The 21430-nt window shown below is 42.7% G+C and overlaps 1 protein-coding gene across 1 annotated transcript in view; it reads right to left on the bottom strand.

Moving 5' to 3' along the window:
- N (neurogenic locus Notch protein) overlaps positions 1 to 21430 on the bottom strand; it is a 46618-nt gene that overhangs the window by 2766 nt on the left and 22422 nt on the right. Inside the window, 8 exon segments of the mRNA XM_043213070.2 lie at positions 630 to 1052; positions 1119 to 1428; positions 1500 to 1617; positions 1652 to 1778; positions 1781 to 7705; positions 13789 to 13919; positions 16335 to 16539; positions 16608 to 16870. Of these exon segments, the coding sequence (XP_043069005.1) occupies positions 630 to 1052; positions 1119 to 1428; positions 1500 to 1617; positions 1652 to 1778; positions 1781 to 7705; positions 13789 to 13919; positions 16335 to 16539; positions 16608 to 16870 (7502 nt within the window).

The following is a 21430-nucleotide window of genomic DNA, read 5'->3' as shown; positions in this document are numbered from 1 at the left end:
CTAAAAACAATACTCTTTAAACAGTTTTGGGTTTTCTTTTCTAGGATTTTTAATCTGAAATGTTTATTTAAGACTTTGTCTTAAGACTCTTTATTATTTTTTAGTCTAAGATCTACCTTTTAAGACCTATGTTAGGTCTATTCTTCAAGGACTTTATGTCTAAAAAATACTTTTAGAACTTTTTAAAATATTTTTTAGAACTATAAGTAAAAATATCCCTTAAGGACTTTTCTTAGCTATTTTTTTTATATGTTTTTTATAAGTTTTTGTCTAAGACATCCTTTGAAGACTTCTTGTAGGTCTTTTTTAAGGACTCCCAGTCTGAGTTATCCTTTGAGGACTTTTCTATGGAATTTCTTTTATATTTCTTTAGAACTTCCAGTCTAAATATCCTTCAGGATTTATTTTAGAACTTTCTTTTAGAATTTCTAGTCTAGGACCCCCTTTTAAAAATATTTAAAAGACTTTCTCTTAGAACTTTCCTTCTAAGATGCCCTTCTAGGATTGCTTTCGAGGTTTTCTTCGAAGCCTCCCACCAGTCTTAACTTTCTCTCAAGACTTTCCTTTCATTCTTTTTCTTGCTTTCTTCTCTTAGCCTTAGATTAGGGGTACTGTTTCTTGGAACTTACCCGGAGATCCACAAAATCCATTCAAGTCCAAACCAGCTGAACCGAACTCCAGGCCTCCGAGTTGCTGTTGTTGTTGTTGCTGTTGCTGCTGTTGTTGTTGCTGCTGCTGTTGTTGTTGTTGCTGCTGCTGTTGCTGCTGCTGGGGGGAGAGCGTCTGCATTATTGCACTGCTTTTGGAGGATTGGGGCGGAGCGAGCATAATGCCCATATCGCTGCCAGTGGGCGAGATGATGCCCAGACTGACCGGAGAACCGACACCGCCGCCACCACCTCCGCCGCCAACGTTGCCGCCACCATTACCGCCCAGCAGGCTGTTCAGACTGCTGCCACCGAATTGTTTCTGTTGGGTGGCATGCCGCATGGCCTGAATGTGGGTGGGGGAGGTGGGCAGGCTAGGCCGCGATTTGGCCGGCGAGGGAGATCCTGAAAAAAGGATATGCATTAGTTTAAAGATTTCCCAACAAAAAAATAATAAAACTCGAAACTCACCCAAGTAGGCGTGTGGCGATAGCGCCAGACTGCTCTGGACCGAATGCGGTGGCGACTGGTTGGAATACGGCGGACTGAGACCCTGCTCATGGCTATTACCATTCCCAGTGCCCGTCATGCCGCCCAGACCGCAAAGGCCACCTACACCGGGGCCGTTCCTTTGGCCACCGGCCGTGCCGTTCATCCCTCCCAGTCCCTGGCCGTTGAGGAGGTCCTGCTGAAAGGGCGAGCCCATCGAGAAGCCATAGTTGTTGTCCAGCTTGATCATGTCCAGCCCGTTGCCGGGCAGGGATTGCAGCGATTGGGCATTCTACAAAGGAAACATAAAATTATTTTCAAATTCTGGAAGAGAGTATCCTCAGGATCCTCGGGAGTACTTACCTTGATGCAATCCTCGTAGCTGGGCGGTTGCTTTGCTCCGCCATTGGCATTGCCATTCGGTGGCGGTGCTGCCATCGCATTGGAGTACATCGATGTCGTCTCATAGGGACTGGGCATACTATGGATTTGTGGTGAACCGTCCAGCATGCCACCGGGTCCCGAATGTACTCCCATTTGTACCCCTCCGGCCAGTTGTTGTTGCTGCTGTTGTTGCTGCTGTTGCTGTTGTTGTTGTTGCTGCTGTTGTTGCTGCTGCTGTTGCTGTTGTTGCTGCTGCTGCTGGAGAGGATTCAGACCACCACCGGCGACGGCAGCTGCCTTTTTTGAGGCGGCATTTGTCTTTTTTGAGCTCGCCTTCCTACGGAGGCTACCCGCAGCATCCAGCCCATTGTCCGGCGAGGAGCCTTCGATGAGTTTGGCCTTTTTGGCGGCCTTCTGTTTGGCCGTCTGGTTGCTCTGTTTCCCGCTGGCCGGACCATTGTTGCCACCATTGCCGGCACCATTGCCAGCGCCCGCCGTTATCACCGTCGGCTGGGTGATCAGCTGGGGTTGCTGGCCCGGCGGCGGGGAGCCGATCATCGCCTGCGGCGTCATGCTCAGCATCTGTGGCGACCTCGGGACATGCTCGTCCAGCAGCCGGACAATGTCGTGATGCAGCCGCTCGCTGGCCACGTCCCTCGGCAGGCGATCCATATGATCGGTGATCTCCCGGTTGGCAAAGTTGTCCAACAGCGCCTTGCACGCCTCGTACGATCCTTCGCGGGCGGCAAGGAACAGCGGCGTCTCGTCCTTGTCGTCCTGCGCATCCCGATTGGCATGATGCATCAGCAGGATGTTCACCGCCTCCGTATTATTGACGGCGGCTGCCCAGTGGAGGGCCGTCTTGCCGGAATTATCCGCCGCATTGATGTCCGCATCGGCGGTGATGAGGTCCTCGACCATGCCCTCGATGGCGAGACGGGCGGCCAGGATCAGGGGTGTGGTGCCGTCATGCATTCTGGCATTCAGGTTGGTGGCACGATTGCGGAGGAGGATCTGGAACACGCCCATGGCATCGGCAGCCACGGCGGCGTGCAACGGTGTCCTTCCGGTGTTGTCCTGGCAGTTGGCATCAGCTCCGGCGTCCAGCAGGCGCTTGGCGGCATCCGCCCGAGCGAACCGAGCCGCCAGATGCAACGATGTCTCGCCCGTCTTGTCCATGGTGGCGTTGAGTTCGGCTCCCTGGGACAGCAGATCCGATATAACCTGAGCCGTGCTGTCGTCATTGTTCTCGATGTCCTCGCACGTGTCCAGTCCACCGCCACGGACGGCGGCAATCATCAGGGGAGTCAGTCCGCAGGGACCTCGGGCGTCCACGTCGTGCTTGCCATCCTGGTGGGCCGGCGGTGTCATAATCGCCCTCACATCCGCCACATCCAAGTGGGCCTGCGACCACACCCGCTGGTCGGCCTCCTCGTACTCGGACACCATCGTATGGTCACTGGCATAGCCGCCATTGTTGCCCAGGCCCACCACGGAGACGGGATCGCTGCGCTGTCGCTTGGGCAGCGGCATGTCCGACTCATCGTCCGACCAGTGGGCGCCCGACTGGCCCACGCCCTGCGACTGCAGCCCGACCTGCTTGTTCAGGTTGCGCATCTCCTGGCCATGGGGATCCCGGCGCCGCCGCGACATAACAGCGGCCGGGGCGCGGAATCCCTCCGGGAACCAGGTGACACCATGTGCCCGCTTCCTCTGGGTGCTCAGGACCATGCCGAAGAAGGCCAGCACGATGATCACCAGGATGATGCCCGTAATCACGTACTTGACATTGGCGGAGGGCTCTCCCAGCTCCTCGTCCCCGGGATTCTTGATACCTCGGACACTGTGTATCTGGAAATCGTTGAGGAGCTGGTGTTTGGCCGCCGTGGCCGCCAGGAACTCGGCCGCCTCCACGGCGTGGGAGAAGCATTCGGTGCACTTCCGGTTATCGATCTCGAGCGTCACCTGTATGCCCGTCTGGTAGACCTTGTGGGTGTAGATGATCTTGTTCTCGCGGGCAAAGTCCGTATCCTCGATGTCCGGCACCCGCACGGTGTCCCGCCAATTGAAGATCATGTCCTGGCCCATGGAGTCCTTCTTCAGCTTGACGGTGGTCCTCAGCATGTGGCTCATGTTGCGCAAAAACTGGGCCTGGATCATCCGGAACTGGTCCACGTTCATCAGCATCACAATCGACATGGAGCCCTCGGCCAGGACCGGGGTCTGGGTGGTGTTCTCGCAGTCCAGGCCGTCCCAGCTGCACTCGGCATTGTTGCATCCATAGTCGCAGAGTCCATCCCCGTAGTGCTTCTGGCAGTAGGCATCGTACAGGCTGTTGCAGCTCTTCAGCTGGCTCTCGCAGTCATGGCCATCGTAGTGGCAGGCGGCATTGTTGCAGTCCTGGTCGCAGCGTCCGTTCTTGAAGAGATTCCAGCACTCGTGGGCGGTGCAATTGGCCCACGGATTAATCCCCAGGGAGCAGTCATTCCCGTCAAAGTTGCAGGCATAGCTGTTGCACTCCTGGTCGCAGTACCCATTGCCCTGCTTCTCGGTGCATCCCTTCTGGACGCACAGTGCCCGCTGCACCTTCAGGTCCTCGGCATAGCGATCCTTGCTGGAGGCAGTCACTCCGGAGCCCATGAAACCGCCGGCATCACCCCAGCCCGGGTAGTTGGCATCGTAGATGTCGCATCGCTTTCCATGCCACTTGGCCGGACAGAGGCACTCAAAGTCGCCCAGCCGGTTCTCGCAGGCCGCTCCCTTCTGGCAGGGATTGGGCTGGCAGTCGTCCATCGTGTCGATCTCGCAGTGTTCGCCGGCAGTGCCGCGCGGACACTCGCAGCGATAGCCGAACCCATCGTCCTCGACGACACAGTTCCCAACCAGACACGGGTTCGAGTCGCAATCCTGGCCGCTCAGTTCACAGTTCTTGCCGTAGAAGCCGTTGTTGCAGATGCAGTGGTGGCCACTCTGGCGGACGTTGCAGTTGCCGCCATTCTGGCAGGGACTCTGGGCACAGAAGTCGACCTTGTGCTCGCAGTGGCGACCCATGTGGCCGGGCCGGCAGTTGCAGTGATAGTTGTTCACCAGCTGGACGCAGTCCAGGGTGCCGGCATTGGAGCAGGGATTGCTGAGGCACTCGTTGATGTCGCCCTCGCACCGGGCGCCCACGAATCCCGGCGGGCAGACGCACGCAAATCCGCCCACCCGATCGATGCAGGAGCCGTTGTTGTGGCAGGCACCCGGCTCACAGTCCTCCTGGTTGATCTCGCAGATGATGCCCAAGGTGCCGGGCGGGCAGCTGCAACTGAAGTTGTTCACCAGGTCGTGGCAGGTGCCGCCGTTCTGGCAGGGATTCGGGGCACAGTCGTCGATGTTGAGCTCACAGTTCTGGCCCTGGAATCCCTGCGGGCAACTGCACTTGTAGGCACCGATGAGGTCGTGGCAGGTGCCACCGTTCTGGCACGGCTGCGACTGGCACTCATCGATCTCCTTCTGGCAGTAGCTGCCCGCATAGCCCTGGGAGCAGTAGCACACATGGCTGTTGCCGTGATCCTTGCAGGTTCCGTTGTTGCACAACTGACGCAGCGACAGTCCCTTCCTGTCCGCCGCATCCTGGCAGGATATGGTCTGGACGTCGCACAACTTGCCCGTCCATCCCGCCGAGCACTTGCAGCTGAACTGGTGCTTGATCTGGCTACAGGTGGCACCATTCTCGCACGGGGATTGGCTGCACCAGTCGACGTAGTCGGAGCACTGTTTGCCGGTGAATCCGCTCGGGCAGTGGCAGGTGTACTCGTCCCTCTGCTCGTGGCAGGTGGCACCGTTCAGGCACGGATTCGAGTCGCACTTGTTCAGCTTGTACTGGCAGTTGGCGCCGGTGAATCCGGACAGGCAGCTGCAGTTGTAGCTATTGATGCCATCGATGCAGGAACCGCCGTTCAGACACGAGCTCTCCGTGCAATCCTCGTCATTAGTCTGGCAGTTGATCCCACTGAATCCCAGGGGGCAGGTGCAGGTGTAGCTGTTCACGTACTGGCTGCAGGTGGCTCCGTTCTGGCACGGCTGGCTCAGGCACTCGTTGATGTCCGTCTCGCAGTGCTTCCCATCGAACCCGTCCACGCACAGGCAACTGTAGTCCCCGATCCCGTCCAGACACGTGCCACCATTCTGGCAGGGGAAGGAGGCGCAGTCATCCGTGTTGATGGCACAGTCCCTGCCCTCGTATCCCTTGGTGCAGATACAGCGATAGGACCCGGGTACGTTCAGGCAACTGGCTCCATTGCGGCAGGGCGAGCTCAAGGAGCACTCGTCGATGTCCTCGTCACAGTACCGGCCCGTGTAGCCCAGCTTGCAGGTGCAGGAAAAGTCCAGGAAGTTCGGAGTCGGTGTGCACTTGGCATCGTTCTTGCACCGATTACTGGCGCAGGGATCCAGCTTGCTCTCGCAGTCCCGCCCCGTGAACGGCACCTTGCAGACGCACTTGTAGCCATTGACCTTGTCGATGCAGGTTCCACCATTGCCACACGGATTCGTGACGCAGTCATCGATATTCGTCTCGCACTTGTGACCCGTGTATCCCGGCATGCACTGGCAACTGAAGGCATTCAGCTTATCATAGCAGGTGCCGCCATGCTGGCAGGGATTACTGCTGCACTCGTCGATATCCTGTTCGCACCGCTTCCCCGTATACCCCGGCGGGCAGTGGCAAATGAAGTCATTGATGCCGTCCTCACACCGACCCTCATTCACGCACGGATTGGAGGCGCACTCGTCCACATCGCTGAGGCAGTGGGCATCGTAGAATCCCCGCGGGCACTCGCACTTGTAGCCATTCACCTGGTCGATGCAGACTCCGTTGTTGGCACACGGACTGCTGATGCACTCGTCCACATTCTTCTCGCAGTGCTGGCCCGTGAATCCCGGCACGCACTGGCAGCTGTACGAGTTGATGCCATCGATGCAGGTGGCACCATTGTTGCACGGATTGCTGTGGCATTCGTTCACATTGATCTCACAGTTCTTGCCACTGGTTCCCGGCTGACACTGGCAGAAGTAGCTGCCCACCCGGTCCTGGCAATGGCCATCGAACTGGCAGGGATTCGATTCGCATTCGTTGATCTGCTTCTGGCAGATGTAGCCCGTATAGCCCGGATCGCAGAGGCACTTGAAGCTATTGTCTCCGTCGATGCACTTGCCGCGATGACACGGATTCGAGTCGCAGTCGTTGATGTTGATCTCGCAGGAGGAGCCAGTGTATCCTGGCGGGCATTCGCAACTGTAGCCGGCAATGGAATCATGACAGATGCCCCGATTCCGGCACGGCTGGGAGAGGCAATCGTCGATGTTGGTCTGGCAGCGGGCGCCGGTGAATCCCAAGGCGCAGCTGCACTTGAAGCCGTTGATCTTGTCATGGCAGATGCCGTCATTCAGGCAGGGATTCGACTGGCACTCGTTGATGTCGATCTCGCACTGGGTGCCCGTGAATCCGGGCATGCAGACGCACCGGAATGTGCCCGGATCATCCAAACAGGAGCCCTCATTCTGGCAGGGATGGGATTCGCATTCGTTGATGTTCGTTTCGCAGCGTGGTCCTGTGAATCCTTGCGAGCAATTACACCGATAGCTACCCGGCGTATTCACACACTTTCCATTGTGTTCGCAGGGGGATCCCTGATCGCACTCGTCAATGTCCTCGGAACAGTCCACCCCCTTGTATCCTGGCGCACACGAACAGGCATACGACCCGTTGATCGGACTCGTATCACAAATGGCATCCGCATGGCAGGGATTCGAGGTACAGGCATCATCCAAATGGCACAACAGTCCCGTCTTTCCCTTCGTACACTGACAGTAGAAGCTACCGACACCATCGATGCATGTGGCGCCATAGAAACAGGCCGCCTGGACACAGTCGTCGATGTTCTCACTGCAATCGGGTCCAGTCCAGCCATTGACGCAGATACAGCTGTAGGAACCATGGGTGTTGGTGCAGGTGGCGCCATTCTGGCAGACCGGCGGACGTTGAGCACACTCGTCCACGTCGTGCTGGCAGAAGGGTCCGGTGAAGTTCGGTGAGCACTGGCAGCGGTAGTCGGAAATGCCATCCACGCAGGTTCCTCCATTCTGGCAACGATGTCCCACACAGTCGTCCACATTGTTTTCGCAATTCTTGCCATCAAAACCTGGAAAATAAAAAGATAATTAATTAGTTTGGTATCAAATAGGAGTTTGGTCACACTATGAATAAAAATTATTTTGGAAATTCATTATAGAAATATATTTTTTAATGATTTTAAATAATTTTTTAACTAAAACCATGATCAAATAGGAGTTTGGTCACACTATCTTCCATAAAGGACCTCTATAATTGAATCAAAACCAAGAAAGGTCACACTTCAAGACGACAGATCAAGTTGGCAGCTCTTTCTCACCCTCTAAAATCATTTTTTTATGATTTTAAATAATTTTTTAACTAAAACCAAGATCAAATAGGAGTTTTGGTCACACTTTCTTCCATAAAGGACCTCAAATATTGAATCAAAATCAAGAAAGGTCACACTGCAAGACGACAGATCAAGTTGGCAGCTCTTTCTCACACTCTTAAATCGTTTTTTTATGATTTTAAATAATTTTTTAACTAAAACCATGATCAAATACGAGTTTGGTCACACTATCTTCCATAAAGGACCTCTATGATTGAATTAAAACCGAAAAAGGTCACACTTGCGCTTCAGACCAAGTTGGCAGCTCTTTCTCACACTCTCAAATTATTTTTTTATGATTTTATACAATTTTTAAACTACAAAAAATTCAAGTTAATGATTAAATACGAGTTTTGGTCACACTATCTTCCATAAAGGACCTCAAACATTGAATCAAAACCAAGAAAGGTCACACTGCAAGACGACAGATCAAGTTGGCAGCTTTTTCTCACACTCTCAAACCATTTTTTTATGATTTTATACAATTTTTAAACTAAAAAAATGCAAGTTAATGATTAAATACGAGTTTGGTCACACTATCTTCCAAAAAGGACCTCTATAATTGAATCAATACCAAGAAAGATCACACTTCAAGACGACAGATCAAGTTGGCAGCTCTTTCTCTCACTCTCAAATCATTTTTTATGATTTTATACAATTTTTAAACTACAAAAAAATTCAAGTTAATGATTAAATACGAGTTTGGTCACACTATCTTCCATAAAGGACCTCTATAATTGAATCAATACCAAGAAAGGTCACACTTCAAGACAGATCAAGTTGGCAGCTCTTTCTCACACTCTTAAATCATTTTTTTATGATTTTATATAATTTTTCAACTAAAAAAAATTCAAGTTACTGATTAAATACGAGCTTTGGTCACACTATCTTCCATAAAGGACCTCAAATATTAAATCAAAACCAAGAAAGGTCACACTTGCGCTTCAGATCAAGTTGGCAGCTCACACTCTCTCTCACACTCTCCCACTCTCTTGCGCTCTCTCTTTTGGGCAATGAAGTGCATAAACAGATTTATGGCCAACATCATAAAAATGCTTCAATAAACGAAAACGTTTACAACAACAACCACAACAACAACAATAATAACAACATTAAAATGCTGAAAGGTTGTGGGCCGGAACAAGGGAATAAACAGAGGGGGGGGGAGGTGTGTCGATTGGAATAAAAACAACAACAAAAAAAGTGGTTGAGAAACGATCAACAACAACAACAACAACCACTGGGGCAAGAAAAAAGACGAAGGAGCCGCACAAAACGCAAATACCGCTTAATTGTTGTTGTTGTTTTTGTTGCCAAGGAATGCTCTGCAGCTGTGGGGCTCTCTCTGTCGGGTTTCCCCTCCCCCCATACCCAGGCTCTCAGCAAGGAGACAGTTGTGTTCATAGAGATAATACTTAAGAATTTCCATACTCTTGGATATCCTTTAAATATTTGTTTAAAAAAATAATAGAGCTGATTTAATTTTAAGAAACAGTAGTTTTTAATTTTTTTTCACCTCCCTATTTAATAAATTCCTATTTTCATGATCACAGCTGTACGTCTGTGCGTCGCTTGGGGCTCGAGGCGGCTGCGCATGCGAAGCGAATGGGCAAACAAAGTGTATCGTAAAAACAGACAAGGCAAGGCAAAAGCGCGCACACACACACCTACAGCAAAGGGAAAACTAATAGTTTCTATTAGATGATATTATGATAATATATATAGGAAATTTTTAAACTTTGACAAAAACTGTTAACTGCAACTGTAAACTAATATAAGAAAACTATTTTTAAAACTTTAAATAAAGTTGAAAAAGTCTTATTTATAAACATATCAAAATTAATCAATTAATTTTTCATTTTAAAATGTTTCCCTCCTTTTAATTATCCTATTTCTAGCTCTATTTTTGTAACCTCGACTGTGCCAACATACATGTGCACACAACACGTCTTTGGTTGTTCTTTCCCACGGTCTCATATCTACGCTGCCGGCGTCGGCGTCGCCGCTGTTGCCCCAATGAAAATATGCTGCTCTCCCCATTTGAGACGCTCTCTCTCTCTCTCTGGCTCCGACTCGGCTTGGGGCTCTCTGGCGATCGAGTTTTTGGACTTCGTTCATTGCGCTTTACTTATGTATATACACACACACATGGGTGTAGGGTGTATGTGTGTGTGTGTGTGTTCGAGGAATTAAATCGCACTTTATGTGGTTGCAATGGTATTTCTTGTTTTTTTTTTTATTATTTTTTTTAAGCTCTCTCTTTCCCTGTCTCGCCCACGAGATTTTGCTTTTTTTTAATGATTTTTCTTGCCGGATTGGTTTTTTTTTTGTTCCAAGTTGCCACAAAAGAAGGGCTGCACACACACACACACACTCATACATTTATTGTTATTATTTTTATTATTTGCAACTGCAACTTGTTGCACACAACAAAAAAAATATCAAAAGGGGAATTATAAGTGTCTAAAAAGTGGCATTTTAGTTTAACCACTAACCATACAGCATATAGACAACCCATTTCATACAACGAAAATGGACGCAAAAATTTCTTGCGACAGGCCCCAGCAGGCCCCAGAGCGGATTTCTTACGCTCATCGTTCGTTCATCTTACGCTCATTCTCTCATTAAATTTTTTCTGTTTCTCAGTCTCTAAACGGAGCGCGATGAAGAAGGTTGGCCTGCGCTTCGGTTGATCTTTGTATGTATGCGTGTCACACATTCACATACATGGGTGTATGTGTGCGTGCGATTTCGTTTCGAAGCCAGCGCACAAAATTTTGATTTTTCTTACTTTTAAGGCTTGCTACCCTAACAAAATTCGGGTATTCGTATTTGATGAAATGACAAAAGAAATTATATTATTTTTTTTATTATTTCAGCATACGTTTTTAATTTATTTAAGAATAAGATTAAGTGTTAGTAGTAAAATGTTTTCTGTATATATATTTTTACGAATCATTAAAAATCAATATACTGAGAAAGTGTCAGAGTATATTTCGGTCGGAGTCACTTAAAGCGCCGATTGCTTTTAAGTTTTTGTTGTTCTGCAAGAGGCTTGTGCATGCCTACTCTAACGATGGAATGATTTTTAGGGGAGGGTGAAGACACGAAAACAGCTGATGGACTTGTTTACCTTTTTTGTTTACAATTTTTCAGGCACTTATTATTTTGGGTTATTGTGAGATTTAATTAAATTATTGTCGTTAATTTAATAATTTCCTTATATATTTTGGAACTTTAAAAAGTAATTTAATTCTTCACCCGTCTTCACCCTCCCTTAAAAATCATTCCATCGTTAGAGTAGGCATGCACAAGCCTCTTGCAGAACAACAAAAACTTAAAAGCAATCGGCGCTTTAAGTGACTCCGACTGAAATATACTCTGACACATTCTCAGTATATTGATTTTTAATGATTCGTAAAAATATATATGCAGAAAACATTTTACTACTAACACTTAATCTAATTCCTAAATAAATTAAAAATGTATAATAAATAATAAATGTATAATAATAATAAATTTCTTTCGTCATTTCATCAAATAACGAATACCCGAATTTTGTTAGGGTAGCAAGCCTGAAAAGTAAGAAAAATCCAAATTTTGTGCGCTGGCTTCGAAACGAAATCGTACGCACACAAACACCCGTGTATGTGAATGTGTGACACGCATACATACAAAGATCAACCGAAGCGCAGGCCAACCTTCTTCATCGCGCTCCGTTTAGAGACTGAGAAACAGAAAAAATTTAATGAGAGAATGAGCGTAAGATGAACGAACGATGAGCGTAAGAAATCCGCTCTGGGGCCTGCTGGGGCCTGTCGCAAGAAATTTTTGCGTCCATTTTCGTTGTATGAAATGGGTTGTCTATATGCTGTATGGTTAGTGGTTTAACCCTCCAATTCACTCTAGTTTTTTTTTGTTTGTCTCTCAAATTTAAAAATAAATCGAAAGAAGCCTGAAGGTGTAACATAACAACAACATGTGCTAACAAAAACAGACACATGTTTTATTTACTTTTTATGATTTCTTTTTTTTTTTCACCCAGTCACTTAGTGAACTTTCAACTTGCCATACATTAAGGTAAAACAAAAAATATTAAAAATAATAAAATAATTATTACACAAATTTTATTAATTATTTTTATGGCAATTTTGTAAATCATGTTAACTTTAGTTGCTTCCTTATTATTTAAACTTGTTTCCCAGCCTATAGCTTATATCTTCTTCTTCTTGCCTTATTTTGCATAATGAGTTCAACTCCGCCCCCTTTTAACCCTCCCATGTAATTTTTTTTGTTTTTTTTTTTCTTGCAACGTGATGTCCACAGGGCGATTCGTGTCGTGTCAGTTTCGTTGTTTTATTTTCTGTTGTAATTCGGTTGGAATTGCTCAACATTAACCAACAACAACAATAACAACAACAAGCTCCCCAACAAAAGACTGCGAAAAAGGCGTTATAAAAATTCCCATTGCAATAAATATTGCAATTTTTTTCAGTTTTGGTCACACTTTCACACGATCCCTACTTTGTTGAACCCTTTCGAAAATTATTCCAACTACTATATTTTGTGATTATATTTCAGTGGAGCTCATTAGAATTTATGATTGGACGCAATTAAAAGGCCAGACTGCAGAACAACTCGAGAGAGATGCCCCTCGATTGCAGTTCTGTGTTAGCCTTTTGTAAATTGTCGCATGCAATTCGCATCAATTGAAATGAATTAATTGAAAATTGCACACACACATACATATACATACATACATCTATACAATGTTGCACAAAAGCAATTTACATGATGAGTACAACAACAACAAGAAAAAACACTGAATGGGCGACAATTGACGCCAGAAGGTTAAAGAAGCTAATGCAGGAAAAAGTCATAACTAAGAGCTCTCTTGGGAATTTATTTTCAAAATTTCCTTTTCTCTCAAGGTGCAAGGTCACATTTTAAGGTCCTAGTGATTTAAAGCCATTTGGTCACACTGATAAAGTAAGAAATTATTATATTTCAGAAACTACTGCCATTACTGTTGGGAAAAAAAATATCCTGAGACCCAATTTATCCTCCCATCTCCATCACACTTAAAAAAAAAGAAGAAATAAACGATCTCCGTGAGCAAAATGAATGCTTGAGCACAGTTACGCCCTAAGGAGGTCATGCAACACAATCAACCCAAAATCAAGCAAGGAAATCTAAAGACACCGAACCGAAGAAACCGCCAAAAGAAAGACCAAGACAGAAGAAAGAAGCCACGATCTTTAAAAATTTGATGGAATGGAATGGGTTGCAATGTAAAAGTTGCATTCAAACAAAAAAAAACGTTAAGAAAAAAAAAAGGAAATAACTGATGAATGATGCTGGGCTGGTTAAAAAAAAAAAAAAAACTAAAGGAGGAGGTAAGCTGACAAACGAGTTTGCCCCTTGTGGCAGCTACTTCAGATACCCATTGCGACTGTGTGGGCGACTATTTTATTCCTTTTTTTTTTTGGCTCGTGGCCAGTCATGACTCACCCGGCATCGATAACTGGTTATCGATAGGTGCTGAGCAAAGAATTCTCATCGGAAAGCGTGAAAAGCATTTGATTTAATTTTCCTACCAACTAAGATTGCTGAGAACCGAAAGCCTCGGGTTTTTTTTTATGTTTACAGTTTATGGGAGAAAGGCTTAGATATTCAAGACAAAACCTATTCGTAACTTGAGTTTCAATAGCTCGGATTGTATGAAATTTGGTATAGAGGTATTTTTGGGTTATTTCTATGATATAAAATTAATTTTATCTTACCTTTTGGACATTTACAGTCGTAGGATAACCCATTTGATCGGCAAGTTCCACCATTTTGGCAGGGCGATGGCGAACACGGCTTGTACTTTGTATCGCAATCCTTTCCCGTATAACCCGTTGGGCACATGCATCTAAAAAAAAGATAGAGATAAGAAAAAGCCATAAATATAATGAATTACATAGAACAGAAGCAGGTTAACAAAGTAATTAAAACTTGAGATAAAATCCTCTACAAGAGAAACCATAAAATCTGTCCCTGAGTTCAACTTCCGTTGTGCAGTTCTTGGGGATATTTCGAATTCGAATTCCGATTCGGATCTGGATTTGTATCTCGAATCTCGGTGTGAGTGAGAGCCAGCCAGCCAGGCTATGTGTATGTGTCTCCTTCTGGCCATGCCACAAAAATTTTCTTAGAGTTTTAACCGGTTTTTTTTTATGAAAAAAAAAAAAAAACAAAACATAAAAACTCTACTCTCTTTTATGGGCCGAGGTTTTTTGTTTTTTTATTATTGTTCTTCCTTTATTCTTATACATGTAGATATAAATTTTTAATGTGATTTAAACTTAATTTGTTTTGTGTTAAAAAAAAAAACTCTCAACTACTTGCAATGAGATTCTTGAGAAATGTTTCCAGGTCTTTTTCGGTCTGTTGTGGCCATTAAAACGGGTTTGGTTTTCGTTTTTGTTACCTTAAAAGGCCAAAAGACGTAGCCACGCCCCTTTTCCAGCGCTAATTAAGACCATTAAAGAGCATTTAATTAAATTAAACAATTAAAAGCCACCACAGCCACAGCCCCAAAACTCTTAAAATAGTCAAACATTGAATTCCGCGGCCACAAAAAAATAAAAGAGATCACTCAACTCTTTGGGGATCCACTCAACTTTTTGTTTCGGTTTTGGGGTATTTTTTTTCTTTTGGGGAGAAAATTACATCAAATTGAAAATTACCTTTTGGACCAACAACAAAATAACAGAAAAAAAATTTGATTTTTGATTGACATGTGAAATCCAACAGGCCAATATAGCCCAAGGGCCTTTTTTCGATATTTTTGGGGTTCTGTTTTCATTTCTTTGAGAGTTATTTTTGTGGGTGTGAGTAACTTTAATGATGAAGTGAAATCTTTGCGAATTTATCGAGAAAATATCGATATATTTGATACTCTTTTTCAACTTTGACCCAACGACCAAAACCTTACTCAATATTCAATAGCCCATTTCGAACGCCATGAATAACGAATCACGATTACAAATACCCACCGGACTATTCACTTAATTATTCGTTTTGTGTGTTCGACAGTTTGTTTCCATTAATAAATTCCCACCAACTGACAGTTGACAAATAAAATCGCTGTTTCTTTTGCCAAAAAAAAAAAAACAACAAGAAGTCTTAAACCTCATAAACTAAAGCATGACTAAGCTTTTGGAGGGGAACGCAGGTTTTTAGCATAGAAACATCATAAAGACCACAAATCGAATATGAAATTTATGCAAATTATCCAGTAAACCATTCAACGGTGGCAGAAGATCATTTAGATCTCTCCATTGTGATCTTAAGCGATTTATCTTCTGGCTTTTAAATTTTTTTATATTAAAGATCAAGGATTAAATGGTATAAATTATATTATTCTTTAAAACAAAATAATAATTGTTTAAAGTGTATACTAATTTTTTTGAAAATGTCAGACAGGTAGACCTCAAAATATACAGTCAAACTAAACTAAAACAAACAGCAAACACATGTTCACATCGCACTTTTCAGCTCAAATGGTTTTTAGTAAAGATATATATATACATATGTATACAATACACCCTCCTCTACTTTTTTTTTGTGTCGGATAATTTGTGTGTTTCAAATTAAAAATGCAAATGATGCCGAACACAACGAAATAATTTAATTTACGTGGCTCAACAAAACGAACCAGTTTCTAAAGTAAACTTTGTTGTATCGCCGGAAATTTGAGATCTTTTGTCCAAATACATTTTCAATAGATTTCGATTTTTTAGTTTTTTTTGTTGTATTTTAATTAGAGTAGAAATTTGTTGTATCTTTAGGCTAAACGCAAAATCAATAAGTTATGCAAATGGCCAGCAAATAAAAGCAAAACTTTTGAATGCGATTTTATAAATTATTAGTTTTAAATTGCCATTAATTAAAGGAAGCTAGCCAGCCAGCGGCTTTAAAAAGAAAAAAGACCTTTAGATAAATATGCAAATCGAAATGATTTGTTATCGATTTTTTTTTTGTCTTGAAAGTGGAGGTGGATCAGACGTGTTTGATCTTTTGTTGAACAGGGAAAACAATTTGCACTTGTCAACTGGAAGTTGAGTTATCACATCCGCGCTGGCACTTCGATTTATTGGTGATCGGTTTTAAGGCGGCAAGTCGATTGATATTGAAATTATTATTCTTTTTTTTTTATATTTTTATACCAGTGTTTTGTTCATGTAATTAACCGAATTTAACAAATAAAGCTAATTGGAATATTTATTTGCAAGGCAAGGCTTTAGTACTTCGTTATATTTTCAAAGGATATGGTTACACTTACTGGTAAGAGCCATGGGTATTGACACAGGTGCCGCCATACTTGCAGGGATTCGACTGGCACTCCTCGACATCCTCGGAACAGGTGTGACCCGTAAAACCCGGCGGACAAGTGCAGGTGAAGCTACTGCTTCCGGCCAACGCGGTACAGGTGGCACCATTTCTACAAGGCGAACTAGCGCACAGATTTTTCGTCTCACAGTGATCACCTAAAATAATAAAAAAAAATTAATTAAAATATAACTTAGATTAAAAATTAAAAAAAAGAAAACCTCACCTGTATAACCATTAGCACACGAACATGTGTATTCCTCGAGGGTCTTCAGTTGGCAAGTGCCTCCATTTTGGCATCTCACACGATCGCAGGCATTCGGTACTGGTATCTCGCACAAGGACTGCTCAAAGCCCAAAGGACACTGACAGGAGATGCCAGGACGACCGTTGCGAAAGATCACCTGACAAGTGCCGCCATTCTGGCACCGTACCGAAGTGCATGGATTCCGGTGTTGACAGTAGTCGCCGACATAATGTGGATCGCAACTGGAAAGGTAAAAAAAAAAATGTAAAAATTTAGATACAGTTGCGGATTAGCGGTTTTCAATTGCTAGAGGTAGGGGGGATTTAAATTAAAACACTCAAAAAAAAAAAAGGTATCCAAGTTAAGGTTTTTAAAGAAAAATATCGATCAGACACTGATTTAAATCGAATATATCGATAAAATATTTAACTAGATTTTTAACCTATAAATACGCGTATTTTATATATATTCTCTCAGTGCCTTTACCCTCTCATATGCTTTAGTTAGTTTTATGGACTTGTCGGCTTAGTCAGTCGCCTTCGCCAACTTCAGAGGCATTTTAAACAGATCGACGCTGGCCGATAAATCCCAAGTTTCGAGGTGTTAAAGCTGACAAAGTAGCCTCATTTCCGTCCAGCTTTGTCAGGCTCCTTGAAGTCTCAACTCCACTCCACTCCACTCCACTTTCGAATTGCTTCTCTGACAAGCTTTAGATATTATAGATTCTATAACACGATCTATGATTTTTCCCACAAATTCAAGACAATAACTACTACAAATTGGTTAGCAATAATGACAATATGGATGGAACAATATATACTCCTGAAGACTCTCTTCAGCAATTCTCCACTCCCAGTTGTGGTTGTTGTTTTTGGTGTTTTTGTTGTTGCTTTTCCCTTGAGAAAACAATTTTTATGTACGGTAATTTGTGCGCGATCTTGATTGCATATTAAATTTTTTTTCTTTATTTTTATTTTTTTTTTCCTTTTTTTTATACGCTCCCCTCAACAAAGTCTCGGCTGCTTCTTGGCCGACAGCTTCTTCTTCTTGTGCCTCTTTTGGTTGCAATGAGAAAATTACACGCATTGCAAATGTGCAGTGATAAAAAAAAAAAGAAAAAATAAATTTTAAAAAATATGAATACAAATTTTGGAAAGATTTGCTTTGTGGGGATTTGAACTCTAAATTTAGGATTTGAAATATTTTTCGTTGGCTTTGGTAATTTTTTTTTAGTTTAAAAAATAACATAAATAAAATGTAAACAAATATTTTTTTTTTTAATTTAGCCGTGCGTAGTCGAACTCTTAACTTAAAAGCCTGGAAAAATGTATCTTCTTACTTTAAAAACACTTGCCGTCCTGAAATTTCCTTTTCTACCTTTATCGTAAAATTTCTTTCCTTAAAAAGGAATTTTTCCCATTTTTTTCAGTGCAGCAATACAGCAGCCACATAGCCAACAAGCAACAACAGGCAATGAATAATCATTAAGGCGGCTGCTGACCAACCTGGTGCACAAAAAAAAGCCAAGATGCTCCTCTGCAGAAAAAGGAGGGGAAATCCGAGGTAGTTGCTGGACCATCGGAGGAAAAACAGCTTTTCCTTCTCTCTCCTTTTATTTGATTTTTTTTTTTGCTGCTGCTGCTACTTCCCGTTACAAGTGTGTGAAAATGCTTTAGATTTAGCATTAATTTGTAGCAATCGAGGGGCAGGCGGTGGAGAGTGCAGTGTGTAGGGGATCTAAAAATCTGTTTGGCGGTTTGGCGGGGCCCTGCCTAAAAATTTAAAGTCTGTCGATCCTAATCGAAGACAGCTTGGAAATTTTTAGAGAGAAGAATTACGAGTAGAAACAACAAAAAAAAATAACAGTAGCTGTGGTGAAAGAAGAAACTAAGGCAGAGTTTTTACACTAAAAAAAAAGACATTGATAATTTTCTATATTAAAAAATTGAACAAGTAAAATAGTTTAAGAAATTTTATGAAACTATAACCCTTTTTCTTAACAAAAATTAATTTTTTTTTTTAATTTAAATTAATCTTTTTTAGTGTAAAAAATTTTTAAAAATAAAAAAACTCAAAAAACTGTATATTATAATTTATAAACAAGCCTATATGAGTGTTCAGTTCGAGTTAAGAGTTCCAAGTTGTTGGTAACTCGTTTTTTGAAGTCCATCAGGTTGGATAGAGACGGGTATATATAGGTATGAAAGAGACAGGTAGATGAAGAAAACGTGACTCGCATTGGCAAATAAACCAAGGCAGCCAGCCACTGGGTGTGCTATAGTGTAGAGTTGTATAAATGTATGTATGGGTTCCGCTGGCTTTATCTCCTAAGCATTATAAGCCCCCTTTGTCCTCAGCTGGCTTCTTTTTTTTTTGGGCCTTTTTAGAGAGCTCCTTGGTAAGAGGAATGACTCACACTTTGTCACGTTAAGAAAATAATTATAGAATAATATAACATATAAAATATATAATAATATAACACATATCCTTTAGTATTTTTATTCCTCCTTGAAAGCTGGTCCCTCTAAGCTCTTTTTAAATATAATCCATTAATCCTTTTTTAATTTTCCCCTTAATTGGTCACTCTAAAATTTAATTAACTAACTACCACCTCTCTAAAAAATGCAACCCATATTTAAATAACATACTAAACAAAATCAATGAACTAAAATCCTAAGCTCGTGAGAAAATGGTTCAAAGACTTATCTCAGATCGTATCTGTATCTGTGTATGCAAGTCTGCTAGCATTTTGTATCTTGCATCCGTATCTCTCCGTATTCGCAACTCAATTTGCGGTTTATTCACAATCATAACTCCCCAACGGGCATACCCCAGCATGAATATGAATTATACTAATACATATACATATATATATAATATTGTATATAAATATAGTTATTTTTATGCTTCTCACGATCGTTCGATTGAATGAATATCTGAATGGGTAACCACAGCAGCTCGTATCGAATGGATTTGGATTGTGGATTTCTAGGAGGCTACCAGGCAAATGATTTAATGTCATCGCCCGATGATCATTCATCTATGCAACATGAACATATGGCTTCCAGTGCCATGGGTTTTATATTTTAGAGTATCTTGTTTCTCTAAAGCCGAATTCACACGTTCACAAATGCACTGATGAAAATATTATTATTTCTTCTTTTCATATTTTTGTGTAAACAAACAAAGCTATGTTTAAATGCTTTTTAGCTGATCTTTGCAAAAAAAAAATCAGCAAGTGCCCGGGACAACAGAAAAAATGCTTATCGCTGCAAAAACAAAAAATCCAAGCCAAGTGCTCTGACAAAAAAAAGCATCCAATTAATGCATAATTCCCACAAATCAAAAAGTTCGATCTGAAAGACTTTGCATTCAGAGACGGGACTTCCCGTTCTGCTGATAAGACTCTAATAAGACAAGACTCGATGCTAGATTTAAGCTAATTAGAATCCTCATTTTTTGATAAGCTTCTGGGTATATGGTCTTTGATCTCATTAGTTGTTGGGAATTTTTAATGGAGATGTTTTTAAAACTGCAATTTTTTGTGCCAGATTTTTTCGGCGATTTTTTTTTTAAATATTCCCCAATTTTTCCCCTAATCTATTTTCTATTTTTTTACGTAAACCAGCTTCAACCACATATGTTGTTTTTCTGCGCAGGTGCAACACGCCCAAGATACTCAAAAAATAGATATCCTCTCCCTTTGCTTTTTCCCCTCACTTTCATCGCCTGTCTCCTTTTCATCCAGACATTCGGTATTTGTTTAGCTGTTCCAGAACAATGGAGTAGAACTCGATGCGCTTTACCCCCTAACTAATTCTACACCCAAAAGAATTGGAATTTTCTTTCCGTTCTGTTTCCACTTTTCCATTTCAATTTCCAGCTGCTGTTTGTTCGGAGATTTAGGGTTTTTTTTTGTGTTTGATTTTCCATTGTTTGCTTGGGTTTTCTGGCAGGTAAGAAGACATGCATTTCTGACATTTTTCCATCAAATGGTTTATTTTCATGTCCAGGTACATGAATACAAAGAAGATATACATATACAACTGAATACAGGTTGTGGATCCAAAAAAAAAACCTCAACAAATTCCATTGCGCAATCATAATCATAAAAGAAAAGTATTTTTTCTATTGAGATTCTATTTGTGAAGCTTTCTGTTTAAGGTTGGGCTTTTAGGGAAATAGTTTAGGGAATTTTAGATTAAATTTTAATGTTAAAAACCTTTAAAATAAAAATTAGATAGTAACATTCCCTTTATTAACCTTCTTCCCAGACCTTTTATTCCCTTCTAAAATTTTTGTCACACCTTAAAAAAAATAAAACCCACTAATTATCTCACAAATTTCGATATCTGTGACTTGTGATGAAATGAAAATACTTTTTCCATATATAGATACCATATACTCGTCTGCATAATTAAGAGATGTAAGCCTGGGAAAATCTTTCGCTTGAAGTTATGGAAGTTATGACGAGAAGACGGCGACGACACACAAAAGCTACAAAGCTACAGATTTTTATGTAATGCATCATTCCACATTCGAATAATTAACATTTTGCCTTCTTTTTCTTCTTCTTTGCCCATCATCATCATTATCAACATGATTATTATTATGTTCATCATTGAAATGATTTCCAGAGTTTCGTGAGAATGCGCAACTTAATTGAGTTTCAATAAAACGTTTTAATTTGGCCGAGAGAGGAGGCCAACCGAAAAAATAAAACCAAACCTGACTAAAGGAATTTTGTACGCCAACGCCTTGACTGCAAAATAAAATTAAAAAAAAAAATACAAAATGGGTGC

This window comes from Drosophila bipectinata, chromosome XR, assembly GCF_030179905.1.
Source record: "Drosophila bipectinata strain 14024-0381.07 chromosome XR, DbipHiC1v2, whole genome shotgun sequence".
Lineage (NCBI taxonomy): Eukaryota > Metazoa > Arthropoda > Insecta > Diptera > Drosophilidae > Drosophila > Drosophila bipectinata.
Note: the sequence above shows the minus strand (reverse complement) of the source record. Positions and strands in the feature narration are given on the sequence as shown.